Consider the following 18,390-nt stretch of genomic DNA (forward strand, 5'->3'; position numbering starts at 1 on the left):
CCTAATCCAAAAATGGGCAGAAGACCTAAATAGACATTTCTCCAAAGAAGATATACAGATGGCCAGCAAATACATGAAAAGATGCTCAACATCACTAATCAGAAGAGAAATGCAAATCAAAACCACAATGAAGTATTACCTCACACCAGTCAGAATGGCCATCACCAAAAAATCTACAAACAATAAATGCTGGAGAGGGTGTGGAGAAAAGGGAACCCTCTTGCACTGTTGGTGGGAATGTAAATTGTTACAGCCACTATGGAGAACAGTATGGAGGTCCCTTAAAAAACTAAAGACAGAACTACCATATGATCCAGCAACCCCACTACTGGGCATATACCCTGAGAAAACCATAATTCAAAAAGAGTCATGAACTACAATGTTCACTGCAGCACTATTTACAACAGCCAGGACATGGAACCAACCTAAGTGTCCATCAACAGATGAATGGATAAAGAAGATGTGGCACATATATACAATGGAATATTACTCAGCCATAAAAAGGAACAAAACTGAGTATTTGTAGTGAGGTGGATGGACCTAGAATTTGTCATACAGAGTGAAGTAAGTCAGAAAGAGAAAAACAAACACCGTATGCTAACGCATGTATATGGAATTTTAAAAAGCAGTATGGATGAACCTAGTGGCAGGGCAGGAATAAAGATGCAGATGTAGAGAACAGACTTGAGGGCACGGAGGGGAAGGGGAAGTTGGGACAAAGTGAGAGAGTACCACTGACATATATACACTACCAAATGTAAAATGGATGGCTAGTGGGAGGCTGCTGCATAGCACAGGGAGATCAGCTGGATGCTTTGTGACCACCAAGAGTGGTGGGATAGGGAGGGTAGGAGGGAAGCTCAAGAGGGAGGGGACATGTGGATATATGTATACATATAGCTGATTCACTTTGTTGTACAGCAGAAACTAACACAACATTGTAAAGCATTTATACTCTAATAAAGATGTAAAAAAAAACCTGAAGGTGTTTGTGCTCAAGATGAAAACTAATTCTATCTAGGCAAGAGATGTGCTGATGTGTACAAAGCAAAAAACAACATAGTAACTCCTTATGGCAAACTGAACAAAACCAGCCATCTGGGGAAAGGTGACCTGTGCTCATGGTAACAGTGGCATGGTTTGCACCAAATTCTGAAGCAACCTTCCTGCTAAGGTCATTGGACACAGAATCGGTGTGATGCTATACCCCTCAAGGATTTAAACTTATTGAAAAGTAAATAAATAAAAGTGTGGATTTGTTCTCTTGCTAAAAAAAATTTAATCTCATATCTCTCTTATCCAAATTCTTATCATTTAGTAAAAATAAAACCAAGTTTTACAGAACATGTATGACTTTTTTAAAGAGAAATACATCATTCACACTTTTATATTTTCTTATGCAGAGAACATTTTGGCAGGTAATGTGGGAGGAAACTTAATCTTCACTTCAAACAGCTAACAAATTTCTTATGGCTTAGCATTTTATTTATTTTATTTTATTTTATTTATTTATTTTTATCACCCACCCACCTCGGGCTTAGCATTTTAATGAATACTATTTTTCAGAAATCATTTTTTTACTTTTGTAGAGTTTGGCTTTTTAAAAACAATATGAACATGTATTTTCATATTAAAATGAAACCAAATCTTATGTTTCTCTTTTTGAGAGTTAAATTCCCCTTTTCCTCTCTTTATTAAAAATTGCTACACCTTATATACCATTATAAGAAATATGAAGTGTGAACATCACTTGCTATTTAATTCTAAAAACTGGGTTTAAATCCTGGCTCTGCCACTTATTAACTGTTACTTCTTTGATCTTTACTTTTCACATCTATACAATTATCATGATAATAATCTCTACCCTAAGGTTGATTTAAGCGCTTAATGAGATAATTCATGTAAAACAATTATCCTGTTACCCTGATACAGTACTCAATGAAAAGCTATTTACTTTTATCACTCAATTAAGTACAACTTGCAAACATTTGGATGTTGTGACAACAGAAAACACTACCATATTCCCTATAACATACAAAACCCTAAATTGTAAAGCTAAGAGAAAGCAAACTGATAATCTGACAAAAATGGTAAGCATAAAAAAAAAGTTATCTCATTCTCAAGAATTAAGATAAACTAAAGTAAGCTCTTCTATTTTAATCACACCCTGAAGAACATAAGACCTTAGCCTTAACAGCAAAAAACCTGCAAAAAATTTTCAACACTCATGAGTCACTAGCTAGAACATTCAGCTTTTAGGACATTTCATATACAGTTTTTCCTCAGTATTTGTGGGGGATTGGTTCCAGGACCCCCTCAGATACCAAAATCCAGAGATACTCAAGTCCCTTAAATAAAATGGCATAGTATTTTGCATATAACCTATGCGCATCCTCCCATATACTTTAAATCATCTCTAGATTACTTATAATACCTAATACAAAGTAAATACTATGTAAATAGTTGCCAGGGTGTGGCAAATTCAAGTTTTGCTTTTTGAAACCTTCTGAAAAAAATTTTTTTGAATATTTTTGATCCAAAGTTGGTTGTATCTGCAGATGCAAAACCCACAGATATCGAGGGCTGGCTGCACCTTCATCTAGTCAAACAGGCAGATGACAATATAGATCCCAATTTGAAGAATAAAAAAAAGTAATTTGCACAAGTCCTGTGGTACATAAATGGCTTATCAGAGAACTCAAATCTCCTGATACTTTGCCCTGGATTTAGCTTAAATCAGTCTTCAAACAGTACAATTGCCTACTACTGCAAACTAGCTTAATACTTAGGAAACAGAAATGCATAATTGATACATCCTATCTTAAAAGAACTTGCCTATTTCCTGCAATACAATGCAGAATTTAAGTAAGTGATATAAGAGTGATTATAATGATAGCAGTATAAAAGAAACAGTACTTAATTCTTATTGAGGGGGCTAAGAAAAATTTCATAACGGAAATGAAATTTGAGCTGAGCCATAAAGAATAAACAGAAGTTTATTAGAAGAGAATGCAAGAAGGCTACATAAGGCTGCGAGAAGATAATAAACTAGACTGTGAGGTACTTTTAAGGAATAGTAAATATACTTCTACGGTGAGGGAGGAACAAGTAATAAGATTACTTACTTAAGACCAGGTAAATCCCGGACACTAGCTCCTATTTCCTCTGCTTCTGGGTACAGCTTCTCCACCAGTTCCAAAGGGCCCCATATAGTTTTGTTATAACTCAAAAATGATTTTCTTACTTTAAAAAGAAAATATAACGCATGTAACTTCAACTTACAAAACTGTAGTAACCTCATGTTAAATACTTAGTTTCAACATTTCTAACTTAACATACAATTATTCACAGACCTTTCCTCTCTTATCACTACACAGCCCTGTTGATCAGGAGCCTGTTCATCAGGATTCTGATATTCTCCCTATCAGAAATATGCACCTTGGTCATTTTTCCATATCAGAAATATGCAAGTAGGTAATTAAAGTAGAAGAACAACTAGGCTCATTCTTTTTTCTTTCTTTCTTTCTTTCTTTTTTTTTTTTTTTGCAGTACGCGGGCCTCTCACTCTTGTGGCCTCTCCTGTTGCGGAGCACAGGCTCTGGACGCGCAGGCTCAGCGGCCATGGCTCACAGGCCCAGCTGCTCCGCGGCATGTGGGATCTTCCCGGACCGGGGCACGAACCCGCGTCCCCTGCATCGGCAGGCGTACTCTCAACCACTGCGCCACCAGGGAAGTCCCCAAACTTTCTTTTTTTAATAGATATTTATTTATTTTATTTTGTGCAGGCTTCTCGATAGCTGTGGCACACAGGCTCAGTAGTTGCAGCACATGGGCTCTGTAGTTGGTGGCGTGAGGGCTCCAGAACACACGGGCTCTCTAGTTGTGGTGCACAGGCTCAGCAGTTGCAGTGCATGGGCTTAGTTGCCCTGCGGCATGTGGGATCCTAGTTCCCCGACCAGGGATTGAACCGGCATCCCCTGCATTGCAAGACCAATTCTTAACCACTGGATCACCAAGGAAGTCCCATGGGCTCATTCTTTACCAGTACAAAAATAAGACTGGTGGCCCTAGCAGGCTGATCTTTACCAGTTTATTCAATAAACCAAGGACAAATAGTTATTTTACTTTTAAACACAAAAAATTGTGACTTTACTTTTCCTTTTATTTGAATGTGAGATTCGGGTAATATAAAACCATGAAATCACTGTTTCCTTCTAATACTGACCAGATCCAGTGTGCCTATCATATGCACCACCCAAAAGCCAGCAAGATAGGCAATTTTTCCCTGGGGGAGAAAAATCAATCAGCACAAAGTAGCTTTATAATGGTTGATCAAGATAGGCATTTGACTGTTAGGGTATGCCTCATGATATTTTGGGAAGTAAAGGAAAATATATTCAGAAAAGAGTTTAAAATGTTAACTATCGTGGCCATCATTTGGCAAATTCCATTTCAGCAGGCTGGGGGAAAATAAGGACCTATGTCACTGCTATTATTATTTTTTTTAATAAAAAGGAAGTTTTCCAAAAGCAAATTAAAACTCAAGGCCTGAGATAAGACTGCTGACTTCCTGATGTATTAAAAGACGTATTCAGAGACTGAGAATATCAAGAGTAGGCAAAAATGTGGGGAAACAAACACATTCACTGTTGTTTGATTAATCAGTGAAGCCTTTACAGACATATATCCTTTGACCCAATAATTCTACTCCTAAGAATCCTAAAGAAATCTTAGCACATGTGTACAAACATATATATCCAAAGATGTCCTTACAGCATAATTTTAATGATTAAAAACTGGAAACACCTAAGTGTACATTAAGAGGAAAGTAGTTAAATAAGTCATGGTATACATACACTATGAAATATTTTACAACCATTAAAAATGTGATAAAGACCTCTATGTAAATGGCAAAATCTCCAAACCATACCATTAAGTTTTTCTTTTTTTTAAATAGGGAAAAAAAGAAAGTCACAGAATAATACAGCATGATTTTATTTAGAGTAAAAGAAAAAATCACCTATAATTCAATTAAAAAAAGAAAGAAAGAAAAACAGAAAAGAGCTGGAAGAATGACAAAGATTCCTTTAGAGAGATGAATGGAAGAGAATGAAGGGAAATTATGTTTTTGCTCCATGTGCTTCTATGTTGTTTGATTCATGTATAAAAAGAACATATTTCACTATTATATATAATTTTTTAAATTATGTTAACTCTAATTAAAGAAAAAGTGGAATCTGAAAAAATAAAAACAAAAAACCAAACTCATAGATACACAGAACAGATTGGTGGTTGCCAGGGTTGGAGGGTGGGAATCGATGAAATGGGTAAAGATGGTCAAAAGGTACAAACTTCTAGTTATAAAAGAAGTACTGGGGACGTAATGTACATAATGACTACAGTTACTGTATTGTAGATTGTATTGTATATCTGAAAGGTGCTAAGAGTAAATCTTAAAAGTTTTCATCACAAGAAAAAAAATCTTGTAACTATGTGTGCTAATGGATGTTAACTAGGTTTATTGTGGTGATCATTTCACAATATATAAAAATACTGAATCGTGTTGTACCCATTAAACTAATACGTTATATGTCAATTATATCTCAATAAATATAAACAAATTTTTATTTAAAAATGAATACATTAATAACATCACATATACGGTTTCTCAAATTTCGATGCCAAGGCTCCTTCTCAGTTTAAAGTACATTTTATTAAAACCATGTTTAGGTAAATCTCCTCTTTTGCTTTTCACATTTACCCCTACTCTCATGTGCCATAGTCAGAAACTCCCCCTAAGTGTGCATCAGCAGATGAATGGATAAAGAAGATGTGGTATATATACAGAATGGAATATGGAATATTAGCCATAAAAAAGAATAGAATAATACCATTTGCAGCAACACGGATGGACCTAGAAATCATCATACTAAGTGAAGTAGTCAGTCAGAGAAAGACAAGTATCATATGATATCACTTATATGTGGAATCTAAAAAAATGATACAAATGAACTTACTTAACAAAAGGGAAATAGACTCAGAGACATAGAAAACAAATTTATGGTTACCAAAGGGGAAAGGAGGGGGGATAAATTAGGAGTTTGGGATTAAAATATACACAGTACTATACATAAAATAGATAACCAATAAGGACCTACTGTATAGCACAGGGAACTATACTCAGTATCTTGTAATAACCTATAATGGAAAAGAATCTAAAGAAGAATATAGATATATAAAATATACATATATATATATAAAACTGAATCACTTTGTTGTACACCTGAAACTAACACAATATTGTAAATCAACTATATTTCAATAAAAAATTTTTTAAAAAAAGAACTTTCCAACTTACCCAGGCTTCTGGTATACCAACATAAAAGCAAGCTTCTCTTCCTTTTTAATAGTCACCTTAGTACACAACTCTTACATAGCCCTCTACACAGCTCTGATCATATGAACCAGAGATCAAAGTAGTTACTATAAGTAAAAGAACAGTAATATAATACAAACACATAAAAATAATTCAATATGAAATGTATAGATGAATACAATATCCACTGTTATCATCATTTTCAGGGAGCGCTCACATTTCTACAATAACCCAATCCAGAAGACAATTTTTCTAGATATGTTTTCATGCACTAAGGAGGTTCATATTTCAACAACCAACTATTTTAATGTATTTGTTCAAGAGAGCTCAAACTAGTAATTATAGTTCATACCAGAATCACCAAGCTTAAAATTTTCTATATAACTCTATAGTTGTCCTAGAAAATGGAAATCAGCTCAGAGTATGTTGAAAACATTTTTAAATCAAATACACTTTTTACAGGGACTTCCCTGGTTGTCTAGTGGTTAAGAATCCACCTTCCAATGCAGGGGACGTGGGCTCAATCCCTGGTCAGGGAGCTAAGATCCCACATGCCACAGGGCAACTAAGCCAGCGTGCTGTGACTACTGAGCCTGAGTGTTCTGGAGCCCGCACGCCGCAACTAGAGAAGCCTATGCGCTGCAACAAAGAGCCGGCATGCTGCAACTAAGACCCGATGCAGCCAAATAAATAGTTTTTTTAAAACAAGAGTATACAAATACACTTCTTAAAAAACACTAACAACTAAGGATTTTCTGAAGACCATCCATTAGAAAACATAAAGTAGTAGGGTATTTTCTCTTAAAACCAACCCACCCAGTATTTTTAAAATAACAGTAATTATGGCCTCAAAAAAAATCACATTTTCAAGGATATTTAAGATGGGAGGGGGGAGGTTCTATAGTTGGTTTTTAAAAAAAAAAAATCTCACAATACCTTTAAGACCATGTTTCAGACAATGTTCCATAACAACGAAAAACTGCTGCAAGGGGGGATAATCAGAATCCAAAGTGCGGCCAAAGCTTAGAGCAGATTCAATGAGTCCTTTAATACTGAGTTTAGCCATGTTTAACAAGTTTGCTCTCTCTACAGCTGTAGGGTCTTTTGTAGCTGAAAGCACAAGAAAGGAGTCCAACATCACTTGCAAGAACTGACACTGTAAACTATACAAACCCTTTCCTTCCCCTGTAAAACCAACAGTGGTTTGTTTTTCCTTGGTGGACAAGTAAGTCTTCCTAACATACACCCCTAGTTAACTTCTTTTTATGTCTCTCATGCATACCATAGAACAATGCTCACTCCAGCCAAAGTTTATGAATTATTCTCAAGATCCTGCAAATTGGCTATTCTAGGGTATTTATCTTACTTTTGTGGTACCTCTTCAGGGAGAATGAGTTTTTTAAATCTTTCTCTGGAGATAAGAGTAACGGACAACATGTTTAAGGGTCTCATGCAAAGGCAGACAGCAGGAACCATCAAAGATGAATTCAAAAGCAAAAAAATGTTCAGAATAAACTGGCAATAAAATAAAAGGTAGTTAAAATTCTAGGATTCCAATTTCACCCATAACAAACATGACAGGTAAATAAAATAGGGGGACACAAGAGAAGCCATTCAACTCTCACTCATTTTAACCCTCTTTCTATCTTGTCTCTTTTCATTGCAATTGTAGTTCTGTATTGCAGGACTCCTTTATTTTCCCAGAGGAAATAAAAGCAGGGTGCAGTTTCACCTTAAAGTTCCCTGACCTTCCACACAGCTGATCCAGTTGGATATCAAGGTAATCGATGCATTTTTAAAAATTGATTTTACCTGATACTTTTAATTCACAAAAATTTTTCTTTCCCACAAATTTTATTCTCAGTTTTCTTATAAATTCAGATGCTTCCCCATACTCTCATCACTGTTGTGACTGGCAGAAATATTTTCAGCAAACACAGATGCCAAAATGAGGTGTAAAAAAATAAAGCACTTAGTATACTGTCTCATAATCCCTGACAAATTTACTAGTCCAAGTAAACCAAATGTCCGTTTTTCCTTCACTGGACAAAAAGTCCAGGGTTCCCAATGATCGAGTATTTTACTTCTAACCACAGATAGCCAGGCGTTAAGCGTGACACTGAATCCTAAGCAACTTAAAATGCAAACAGTCACAACTGCTAGCTGGTGGAGAATCTCCACACAAGACATCATTGCTTCAAATCTGCATCGTGGTATGACTCCCTCTTTTTTCGGGGACGAAAATAGTAGGTGTTTCATAATCTGCAGCAATTCTCATTTTTCTTAACAGTGCCCATCACAATCCGTAATGTACGATGCGACAACCAGACAAAGGGCGCCTTTATAACTGCTCGAAGGTAGGTCCTGGTGGGCGCCGGCAGCTCCCGAGGAGCGTTTGCACCCCAGCCGCGCCCCGCCCGGGCTGCGGCCCCCACACGCGCCCAAGGGCCGGTTCCCGCATCTTGCCTGTAGAACCCCTTCCCTGCCTCCCTGCCTCCCAGCCAGCAAGGCTGCCCAAGGGCTCGGGGCGCGCCCAACACCCTCACGGAGGGCTCACCCGGGGTCCTGCTTGGCATCGCTGCCCCTCTCCCGCCCTCGGCGTCTGGAACCCAAGCCCAAACCTGAGACGCTTCCCTCCGCCACCCCCAAACCTGAAAAGTCATCGCCCGTCCCCGACTATTTCCCCCGACCCGGGAGCTGCACCCCGGCCGGCCCTGTCCTCGCTCCCTGTAAGCCGACGGACCACCAAACCTCTGCCATTAGGCCCCTGAACGGGGAAGGGGGCGGGGGGGAACGAGGGGCGGCCGCGCGTTGCCATGGCGACCGCGGGCGCCCCTGCGTCCCCGGCTGCCCCCGCCCAGGCCCAAACCCGGGTTCGGACCCCAGTTCCGACCCCGAGGCCTCCATGCCCACACCACCAGTCCTCCTGGCCCGGCTGAGCCCTCGGCCCAGCACGGAGGGCCGGGCGTCCGCTCTCGGTCTGCTCCTCTTACCCATGGCGGAGGCGGCGGCGCGGTCTCGGGCGGGGACTCCCTGGGCCCCGCCAGCAGCTCCCTTCAGGCGAGCGGCGGCCGCCACGGCGTCCGCGACCAGGCCCGCTGCGGCCCACAGCGCTCCCGGCGGCGGGAGGACGGCCGGGCGGTCCCGCGGCGCCCGAGTGGGGCGGGGGGGCGCGGAGCCTGAAGCCGGCAGCGGAGAAATCCGCCCTCTCTGAGCCACTTCGGGTCCAGCCGGAGCGGAAGGAGAAGGAAAAGAAGCGTGAGGAGGACCTCGCGTTGAGGAGGACTTCACGTTGAGGAGGACCTCACGTTGAGAAGCAGGGGGGCGGACCCTGGTCTCTCACCCTGGGGGCCTCGCCGGAGCGCTAGGGCTGCATTTCCAAGGGGATGCGAGTCACGTGCAAACGTTTTCGTCCACTAGGTCCGGCCGGGTTTAATCGAACACACCTGACCTCTTCCCTGCTTCACCAACTAGCTCGCAGGGGACCAGCAGTGAATCCACTGGTTTATAAAAAGCAACGAGGAATGGTCTCAGTAATCGAGGGCAAGGTGCAGAGATAAAGCCAGCGTTTTCTCATTTCAGGGAGTAAAAACTCTCGTGGTCAGATGACACTAGGTTTAAGTTATATCAATTTGGGGAAACTGAGCTATTACCTAGTTAGATCGGCAATTTTTTTTTTTTAAAGAATATATTTTTAAAATTTATTTATTTTACTTTTTATTTTTGGCTGTGTTGGGTCTTCGTTGCTGCACGCGGGCTTTCTCTAGTTGCGGCGAGCGGGGGCTACTCTTCGTTGTGGTGCATGGGCTTTTTTTTTTTTTTTTTTTTTTTTTTTTTTTTTTTGCTGTACGCGGGCCTCTCACTGCTGTGGCCTCTCCCGTTGCGGAGCACAGGCTCCGGACACACAGGCTCCGCGGCCATGGCTCGCGGGCCCAGCCGCTCCGCGGCATGTGGGATCTTCCGGGATCGGGGCACGAACCCGTGTCCCCTGCATCGGCAGGCGGACTCTCAACCACTGCGCCACCAGGGAAGCCCTGCATGGGCTTTTTATTGCAGTGGCTTCTCTTGTTGCGGAGCACGAGCTCTAGGCGTGTGGGCTGCAGTAGTTGTGGCGCGTGGGCTTCAGTAGTTTTGGCGCATGGGCTTCAGTAGTTGTGGCGTGCAGGCTCGAGTGCAGGCTCAGTAGTTGGGGCTCACGGGCTTAGTTGCTCCGCGGCATGTGGGATCTTCCCAGACCAGGGCTTGAACCTGTGTCCCCTGCATTGGCAGGCGGATTCTTAACCACTGCGCCACGAGGGAAGCCCAGCAATTGTTAAAACGGTGGCCGAGTTAGAAATAGACTGATATTTCGAGGAAATGGAGCGATGTTTATCTCTTCATCACATTGGCCAGCATACAGTTCTATTATGTTTCTTTACTTCTTTTGGTTTTTAATTTTCTTTATTGTGAGATAATCATACATGGATAAAAATTTATAACGCATATATACATTTAAAGAATCATAAAGTGAACAGCTGGGAAAACACCACCAGATCAAGAGACCATAGAACAGGAGAGTCATCTTCCCTGGGGGAAAGGCCTTTAGCCACAATCCCCCTAGAAGTATTAATAAATACGATTCTGACTTCTATGGCAATTGTTTCCTTGCTTTTCTGCATGTTACTACCACGTAAGTATGTGCCCCTAATCAATGTAGTTTATTTTTGCCTGTTTAAAACTTTTCACAAGTGGAATAACATTACGAACATTACTTGTTTCTTTTGTCCAACATCATCCGTGTCCATGAGGAGTTTCCAGGTTAGGGTGTTTTCAGGTTTACATACTTCCTGGTCCCTATATGCAGGAGAGCCTCTAGGGCTTGTAAATAAGAATACAATTACTAGAAATCAGGTATGCCTTTCTTTAGATTTACTAGATAATGCCAAACTGTTTTCAAATTTTCTCATAATTTACACTCCTATCAGCAGTGTTGTTTTTCTGTTGCTGTGTCCATTCTAATGCTTAGAATTTTGAGGATTTCTTCATTTTTTGCGTCTTGTGGGTAGGTGATTGCATGGCAGGTTTGTTTTTTATTTATCTCATTACTGATGACATTGAGCACTTTACCTATGTTTACTATTTGGAATTTCACTTTTGCAAAGAAATGGTGCCTGTTTTTCTATTGACTTATCTTTTTCTTATTGGCTTGTGCAAGTTACTTAATATTCTACATACTAATTTGATGTCAGTTATGTGTTGCCACTATCTTCTGGCTAATTTTTTTTTCTCTCCTTATGGCAACCGTTGATTAAATATAAGTTCTTAATTTTCTTGTAGTGAATTTATAGTTTATGCCTTAGTGTCTTAAGAAATCCTCCTTATTCCAAGGTCATGAAGATACTCTTTTAAGAATTACATAGTTTTGGGACTTCCCTGGTAGTCCAGTGGTAAAGAATCCGCCTTCCAATGCAGGGGACGCAGGTTCGATCCCCGGTTGGGAAACTAAGATCCCACATGCCGTGGGGCAACTAAGCCCACGCGCCACAACTACTGAGCTTGCACACCTCAACTAGAGAGCCCCTGTGCCACAAACTACGGAGCCCACACGCTCTGGAGCCCACGCACCCTGGAGCCTGCATGCCACAACTGGAGAAGAGAAAACCCGCACACCACAAATAGGGAGAAACCCACACGGCCAAACGAGCGCCGCAACGAGAGATCCCACATGCCACAACAAGGATCCGATGCAGCCAAATAAATAAACATTAAAAAAAAAGGAATTACATAGTTTTGCCTTTAATATTTAGGCCTGTTAGTGCACCCAGAATTAATTTTAGTGATGATGTGAGATAGGGTCAAATTTCATTTCCTCAACTATCCCATCACCCTTTCACCATTCATCTTCCATGCCCATGAGCATGGAAGTAAAGGTCAGTGAGCATGTATGTGAAGATCAGTTCCTAGGCCAAGACCTCATTTGATCTTCAGAACCACCTCATGAGGAATGAATATTTACCTCTTTTACAGATGAAACTAACCTCAAAGATTAAATAACTTGCCCAGAATCACAGTACTATTAAGGAACAGAGCCAAAATCTGAACCAGTACAAAACTAGCCTCCATTTTCATGTCAAAATACGTCTGTGGTTTTTACAGTGTTTGAAGGAGCCTAAAACTGATGACAAGTCTAACCCCTTCCAACATCTTGCTGTTAAACATTGAAATGACTGACTTGTTCATTTTTCTCTTCTCCAAATGATGAGTGAAAAAGGAGAGATTTGTGTTCCAAGTGCATTTAGAAAAGCAAATAATATTAAGTATATATTTATTTATTTTATAAAACCATGAGAACAAAGGAAAAGAGCTTTATTTTCTGGACTGCTTTCCCTCCAGTGACTTTATAGGTAACATGTAGGAAAGAAATTTAGTTCAGTAACAGACTAGCTTTATTTAAAGCAAAAAATATTTCTTCCTTTGAGGAAGATGTTCTTAAACTCCAAAATACATATTTGCTGGATACTCTAGCCACCTTGTATTGAACAGAATTGGAATTAGGGTGTATGTTTAAAACCTATTACACTTAATAGGTTTAAACTAGAATATTAATCTATTCTGAGCTCTTGATGTACTAAAACTAAGAACCTAGGTTTTTAAACGTATGGATGTAATCATGTAACAAAATACTGTTTTTTAAAAACTCATCACAGGGGCCTCCCTGGTGGCGCAGTGGTTGAGAGTCCGCCTGCCGATGCAGGGGATACGGGTTCGTGCCCCGGTCTGGGAGGATCCCATATGCCGCAGAGCGGCTGGGCCCGTGAGCCACGGCTGCTGGGCCTGCGCATCCGGAGCCTGTGCTCCGCAACGGGAGAGGCCACAACAGTGAGAGGCCCGCATACCGCAAAAAGAAAAAAAAAAAAAAACTCATCACATACTGAAATATAGGGATGAAATTGAATGATGTCTAAAATTTGCTTTAAAACATGTCAGCAAGGAAAAAAAGGTAAAAAAAAAATTGCTGCAAAATCTAACTGTTGAATATGGGTGATGGGTATATAGGAGTTCATTATACTACTTTTGTGTGTGTTTTTAAAAGTTTTATAATAATGTTTTAAATCTCATCATAAAAAGAAAGCTAGTTAAAGCCTTAAAAATATTTTTTATGTAAAAATCTTTCATAATAAGCCAAAGCAGTATCTATACAAGAGCCGAGTCAGGAAAGGCAGACTTCACCCCCTGGGTCCATCTTGGTTCATACTTTCCAGGATCATGAGTCCCAATCATCCAAGGGTCAGTGGTGATTTGAGTGAAGTTGGATGGGCCTATCCTGTTAGCTACAAGCAGTCTTTTTAATGAGCAAAGCTGTCCACTGAATCTACACAGACCAGCTGGTCAAATCATGCCACAAGGTTTCCAGCTGGCCTGAGATGTGATTTGCTTACAGTAACAATTGTAATGCTTTTTTTTTTCCTTTTTGGCTGCACTGTGCAGCTTGTGGGATCTTTGTTCCCTGACCAGGGATTGAACCCCAGCCCTTGGCAGTGAAAGCGAGGAGTCCTAACCACTGGACTGCCAGGGAATTCCCAACAATTGTAATGCTTCTAAACATTTGTATAGCACCTGGAAAATGTACACAACACTGAATGGGAAACACATAGTACCTGGGAAAATTGCTGAATTACTAATCAGAACATCTGGGTTCTAGCAATGACTTGCCCAGAGCCATATGCTAACGTGAAATATCTATGCTAGGTACTCTGCAGGGTTTAATTCAATTGAGAGAATATCTATGAAAATTATAAAGCATACTACATATTATTACCGCTGCTAAAAAAGCGTAAGTGGTATAAAGCTATATATAAAGATGGAAGTAATTCTTTTTGGAAGGAAAAAAATCAGAAAAGGCTTTTTGGAGAAGGTAGCATACTAGTCTTTCAGTCTGGGTGAAGTTGCATAAATGGTATTGGAGAAATAGACAAATATAGATAGAGGATACAACAAACAAGAAAAAAGACATGTATAGGGAAGAGCAAAAATAGTATATTAGGGAATTCCCTGGCAGTCCAGTGGTTAGGACTCTGCACTTTCACTGCCATGGGCCCAGGGTGGATCCCTGGTCAGGGAATTAGGATCCCACAAGCTGTGCAGTGCAGCCAGAAAAAAAAAAGTACATTAGAACAAATATGCAAAGAAATATTGGAGAATGACCTCCATTACAAACCACACGTTCCAACCTATTAGTGGGATATGAAAGAATATTAGTAGGTTGCAACCAGCTTTGTTTTTTAAAATTAATTAATTATTTTTGGCTGCGTTGGATCTTCGTTGCTGCGCGCGGGCTTTCTCTAGTTGTCGCGCGTGGGCTTCTTCATTGCTGTGGCTTCTCTTGCTGCGGAGCACGGGCTCTAGGTGCGCGGGATTCAGTAGTTGTGGTACGCGGGCTCTACAGAGCACAGACTCAGTAGCTGTGGTGCACGGGCTCAGCAGTTGTGGCTTGCGGGCTCTAGAGCGCAGGCTCAGTAGTTGTGGTGCACGGGCTTAGTTGCTCCGTGGCATGTGGGATCTTCCTGGACCTGGGCTCAAACCCGTGTCCCCTGCACTGGCAGGCAGATTCTTAACCACTGTGCCACCAGGGAAGCCCCGCAACCAGCTTTGTTTTTAATGGAATAGTGGAAAATATTAGGGTATATCACATATAAAAAGGGTAGATATTTTGTTAAAGTACTGTTTAAGGTGCACGCACATACATATGTTCATGCTGAGTCATGATGCAAAATGTGTTTCTTGTTGTGGGTTGTGGCAATTTTTATTCTTAAGCACCAGTCCAGATTATCATACACCAAACTACCAGTAGTTATAACTAAATGATAAGATTACAAAGAAATTTAATTTTCTAAAATTTGTAGTGTTTGAAATTCTCACTAAAATCATGTACTACTCTATAATTAGACAGAAAAAAAAATTAAAGAAAGAAAATTATGCCAAGACTTTTGACCTCTCAGAAAATGGTAGATGTAGAGGTAGATGGTGTCCTTGACAGAAATAGAGATTACAGAGGAAGGCATTAGATGAAGATGGAAATTTACATTTTGTATGTGCTGACTCGGAAGTGCTCACAGAAGACTCTGAAGGCAGGAGCTGGAACACAGATATAACTAGAATTCAGAAGACATGGCAGGGTATACAGATTTGGTAAACAGCTACATAGGTGACGGTTGGAGCCAGTGACTGTCCAAGGAGGGAGAACAGGACCAGACCAAACATAAGAGCTCTGGGAAAGACCCGTCTCTAAAGAGTGAGAGATGAGGAAGAAAAGAAAGGAATCAGAGGAGGTAGCAAGAGAGGTAAGGGGGTAGGAACTCTGAACTGATTTTCAGGAATGGGGCCACTGGAATGGCTACACTGTCATCACATCCTGGCTTTACACTATAAGGAAGACCTTGTCTAGGCTAATGGTGCTTTTGATCTGGACCTGCACAAAGTGACTGCCCAATAACATTAGAGACTGGTAGCCACTGCTGTCTTAGTCTTTGGCATGGATGTTATACTTAAACTGCACTATTAGCAATCTGATGGCCCCGTCTGGGTTCAACTTACAGCTCACCCCAAGCCTCCAACTCACAGCATCTTATATATAAAAGACAAACCCTAACTCTTTCAACTAAGTGGCTAGACTCTTGTAATCAAGACAGAGTCCCAAATGACAAGAAACACGGAACCCCTCCCAGGGCTCTTATTCCACGGGGCTTTGCAGGCCATACAAATCTGTAAAGCAACCACTGATCGAACCAAAAGAATTTACATTATTCATCTCACTCCCAGGAACTGAAATTATCTTCAGTTCCTTCCTGTTATATAACTTCATGATATCTAACCAATATTTAAGCCTTATCTCTGTAAATTTCCTAGTTTTTCCTGTCTAATCCATAGTATCTCCATGATCAACTCCATCCTGTGTGTCCTTCATAAATCTCTTTATAATGTCAACACTCCTTGGTTTCAGCTTTAGAGTATTATCAGTATTTCAGTTCTCAATACTGGAAAAAACGGTGGACAACCCTGAACTTAATTATTATTTAGTATTAATAATTGACACAGTAAGATCTAACAGTAAGAGAACAATTTATTTAATAAAATCTTCAAGTAATATTTTTTAAAAAACGTGAGGTAGAGGCAGCAATTTTTAACATACTTAACATTCATTAAAAAGAAAAAATTTGAGAGAAATGAGAGATCTCCCTGCCAAAGATGGATACACTAAGGTTAAAATTGGTCACAATATAAGTAATCAAGCACTTTGAGGTAACTATTTTACAAAACATTTTTATACCAAAAGAGAAAATTGAGAAATGCCCTAAAACAAAGGGGCATATGAACATGAATAAGTGAAAATAGGAATACACCTTTTTAATTTGTCATCAATTAAGCAAACAAAATTTCATCTCAAAAGAACAGTAGGGGGCTTCCCTGGTGGCGCAGTGGTTGAGCGTCCGCCTGCCGATGCAGGGGACGCGGGTTCGTGCCCCGCTCCGGGAGGATCCCACATGCCGCGGAGCAGCTGGGCCCGTGAGCCATGGCTGCTGAGCCTGCGCGTCCGGAGCCTGTGCTCCGCAACGGGAGAGGCCACAACAGTGAGAGGCCCGCGTATCACAAAAAAAAAAAAAAAAAAAAAAAAAAAAGAACAGTAGGAATTATTTTCTTTCACTAGAATACTGAAAAGTGAAAATAACAAGTGGGAGAGTAAGGAGGATCAGAAATTAACTGGAAATAATACATTTATCAGTGATAATTTAAAAGACTAGGTTTAAAGTGAAAACATCTCTGATATGAGAAAGCAAAAGTCAGGAAAAAAACCAGCAGAATGGCCTTTGAATCAGGGACCTCAAAATACAGAAAAACGTCTTACTTATGTTCTCATCATCACAAGATTGTCCTTAAATGACAAAAGCAAATCAATTTTCTTAACTAATCTTTCAAATAAACAAAATATGATACAAAATCTAAAAGATCAAATTAATCTTGAAAATGTAGACTTAAAGGTTTAAACCTCAGATTGAAAAATTCATCCCAGCTTTAAAAGGTGGTAGAAATTTATCAAACTCTAGATCATACAAAAACACATTTATAATAGCTATAAATTTAGACTTTTCAGTTTTGGTACACCTGTACTAAAAAATACTATGTTAAATTTTGTATGGTAATAGACCTTTATGTTTAACAAAGTTATACCGAAAAATAAATAAAACAAAAAAAACTGGAACTCTGAAAGAGTATATTTACATCATTTCTTACCCTTGGGATAAAAGTTATCTTCACAGTGTAAACAGGCACTGATTTTACAGCATATCCGAATTATAAATAGGCAAGAGTTAGAGAAGTCATGATGGTTTGGAGAAAGCAAGGAAAACAACGCTTTATCTTCTTTGAAAATCACCCAATATATGACAAAAACTTTCATGTTCTCCCGATGGAAGATCAATGATGTAAAATAAATTAAGGAAGATATATTTAACACAATGTGGAATTACATAAAAACATATATGACATTATTATCTAACATTCTGTAATTTGGTTTACAGGGCTGCTAAAAAAATTGTAAAGATTTTTATGGCATTTTATAGATAATAATATACTTAAGCAATATGGTTTACATATCTTAGCCTGAGACCTACATATAATTTTTTAAAGAGATGATCTATTTTTAAAATAATCTATTAATACAATATGACAAGTAATAATCTCCATTTTTAAATATAATACTTTGTCCTAGATTTTTTTTAAAAAAGGTTATAAATTGAGGGGAGAGGAACAAGAAGGGATAAACAGTTTTCCTAGATGTATTCTAGGAAACATGCACCCTGTTCCTAAGGCAAAAAATCAAGTCCCTTTTTTTCCCCTTTCTCATTTCACAAACTATCCTTCTCCACCACATTCATTATTTCACTTTTTGCTTAAAATTACTTCCTGTGAATTGTTTTCTTTCCTTTGCAGAATCAGATCTTTTGAAATATGCCCATGGAAAACACGAGACACTGAGT

The 18,390-nt window shown here is 39.7% G+C and overlaps 1 protein-coding gene across 1 annotated transcript in view; it reads right to left on the reverse strand.

Annotated features, from left to right (window-relative positions):
- The window catches only part of RUFY2 (RUN and FYVE domain containing 2), a 51,050-nt gene extending 41,816 nt beyond the window's left edge, over window positions 1-9,234 (reverse strand). Inside the window, 4 exon segments of the mRNA XM_082603071.1 lie at window positions 3,126-3,243; window positions 7,313-7,486; window positions 9,028-9,052; window positions 9,054-9,234. Coding sequence (XP_082459197.1) covers window positions 3,126-3,243; window positions 7,313-7,486; window positions 9,028-9,052; window positions 9,054-9,194 — 458 coding nt within the window. The 5' untranslated portion in view covers window positions 9,195-9,234.
- Between the last annotated feature and the right edge of the window lie 9,156 nt (window positions 9,235-18,390).

Source organism: Mesoplodon mirus (genome assembly GCF_964341445.2).
Source record: "Mesoplodon mirus genome assembly, chromosome: 2".
Classification (NCBI taxonomy): domain Eukaryota; kingdom Metazoa; phylum Chordata; class Mammalia; order Artiodactyla; family Ziphiidae; genus Mesoplodon; species Mesoplodon mirus.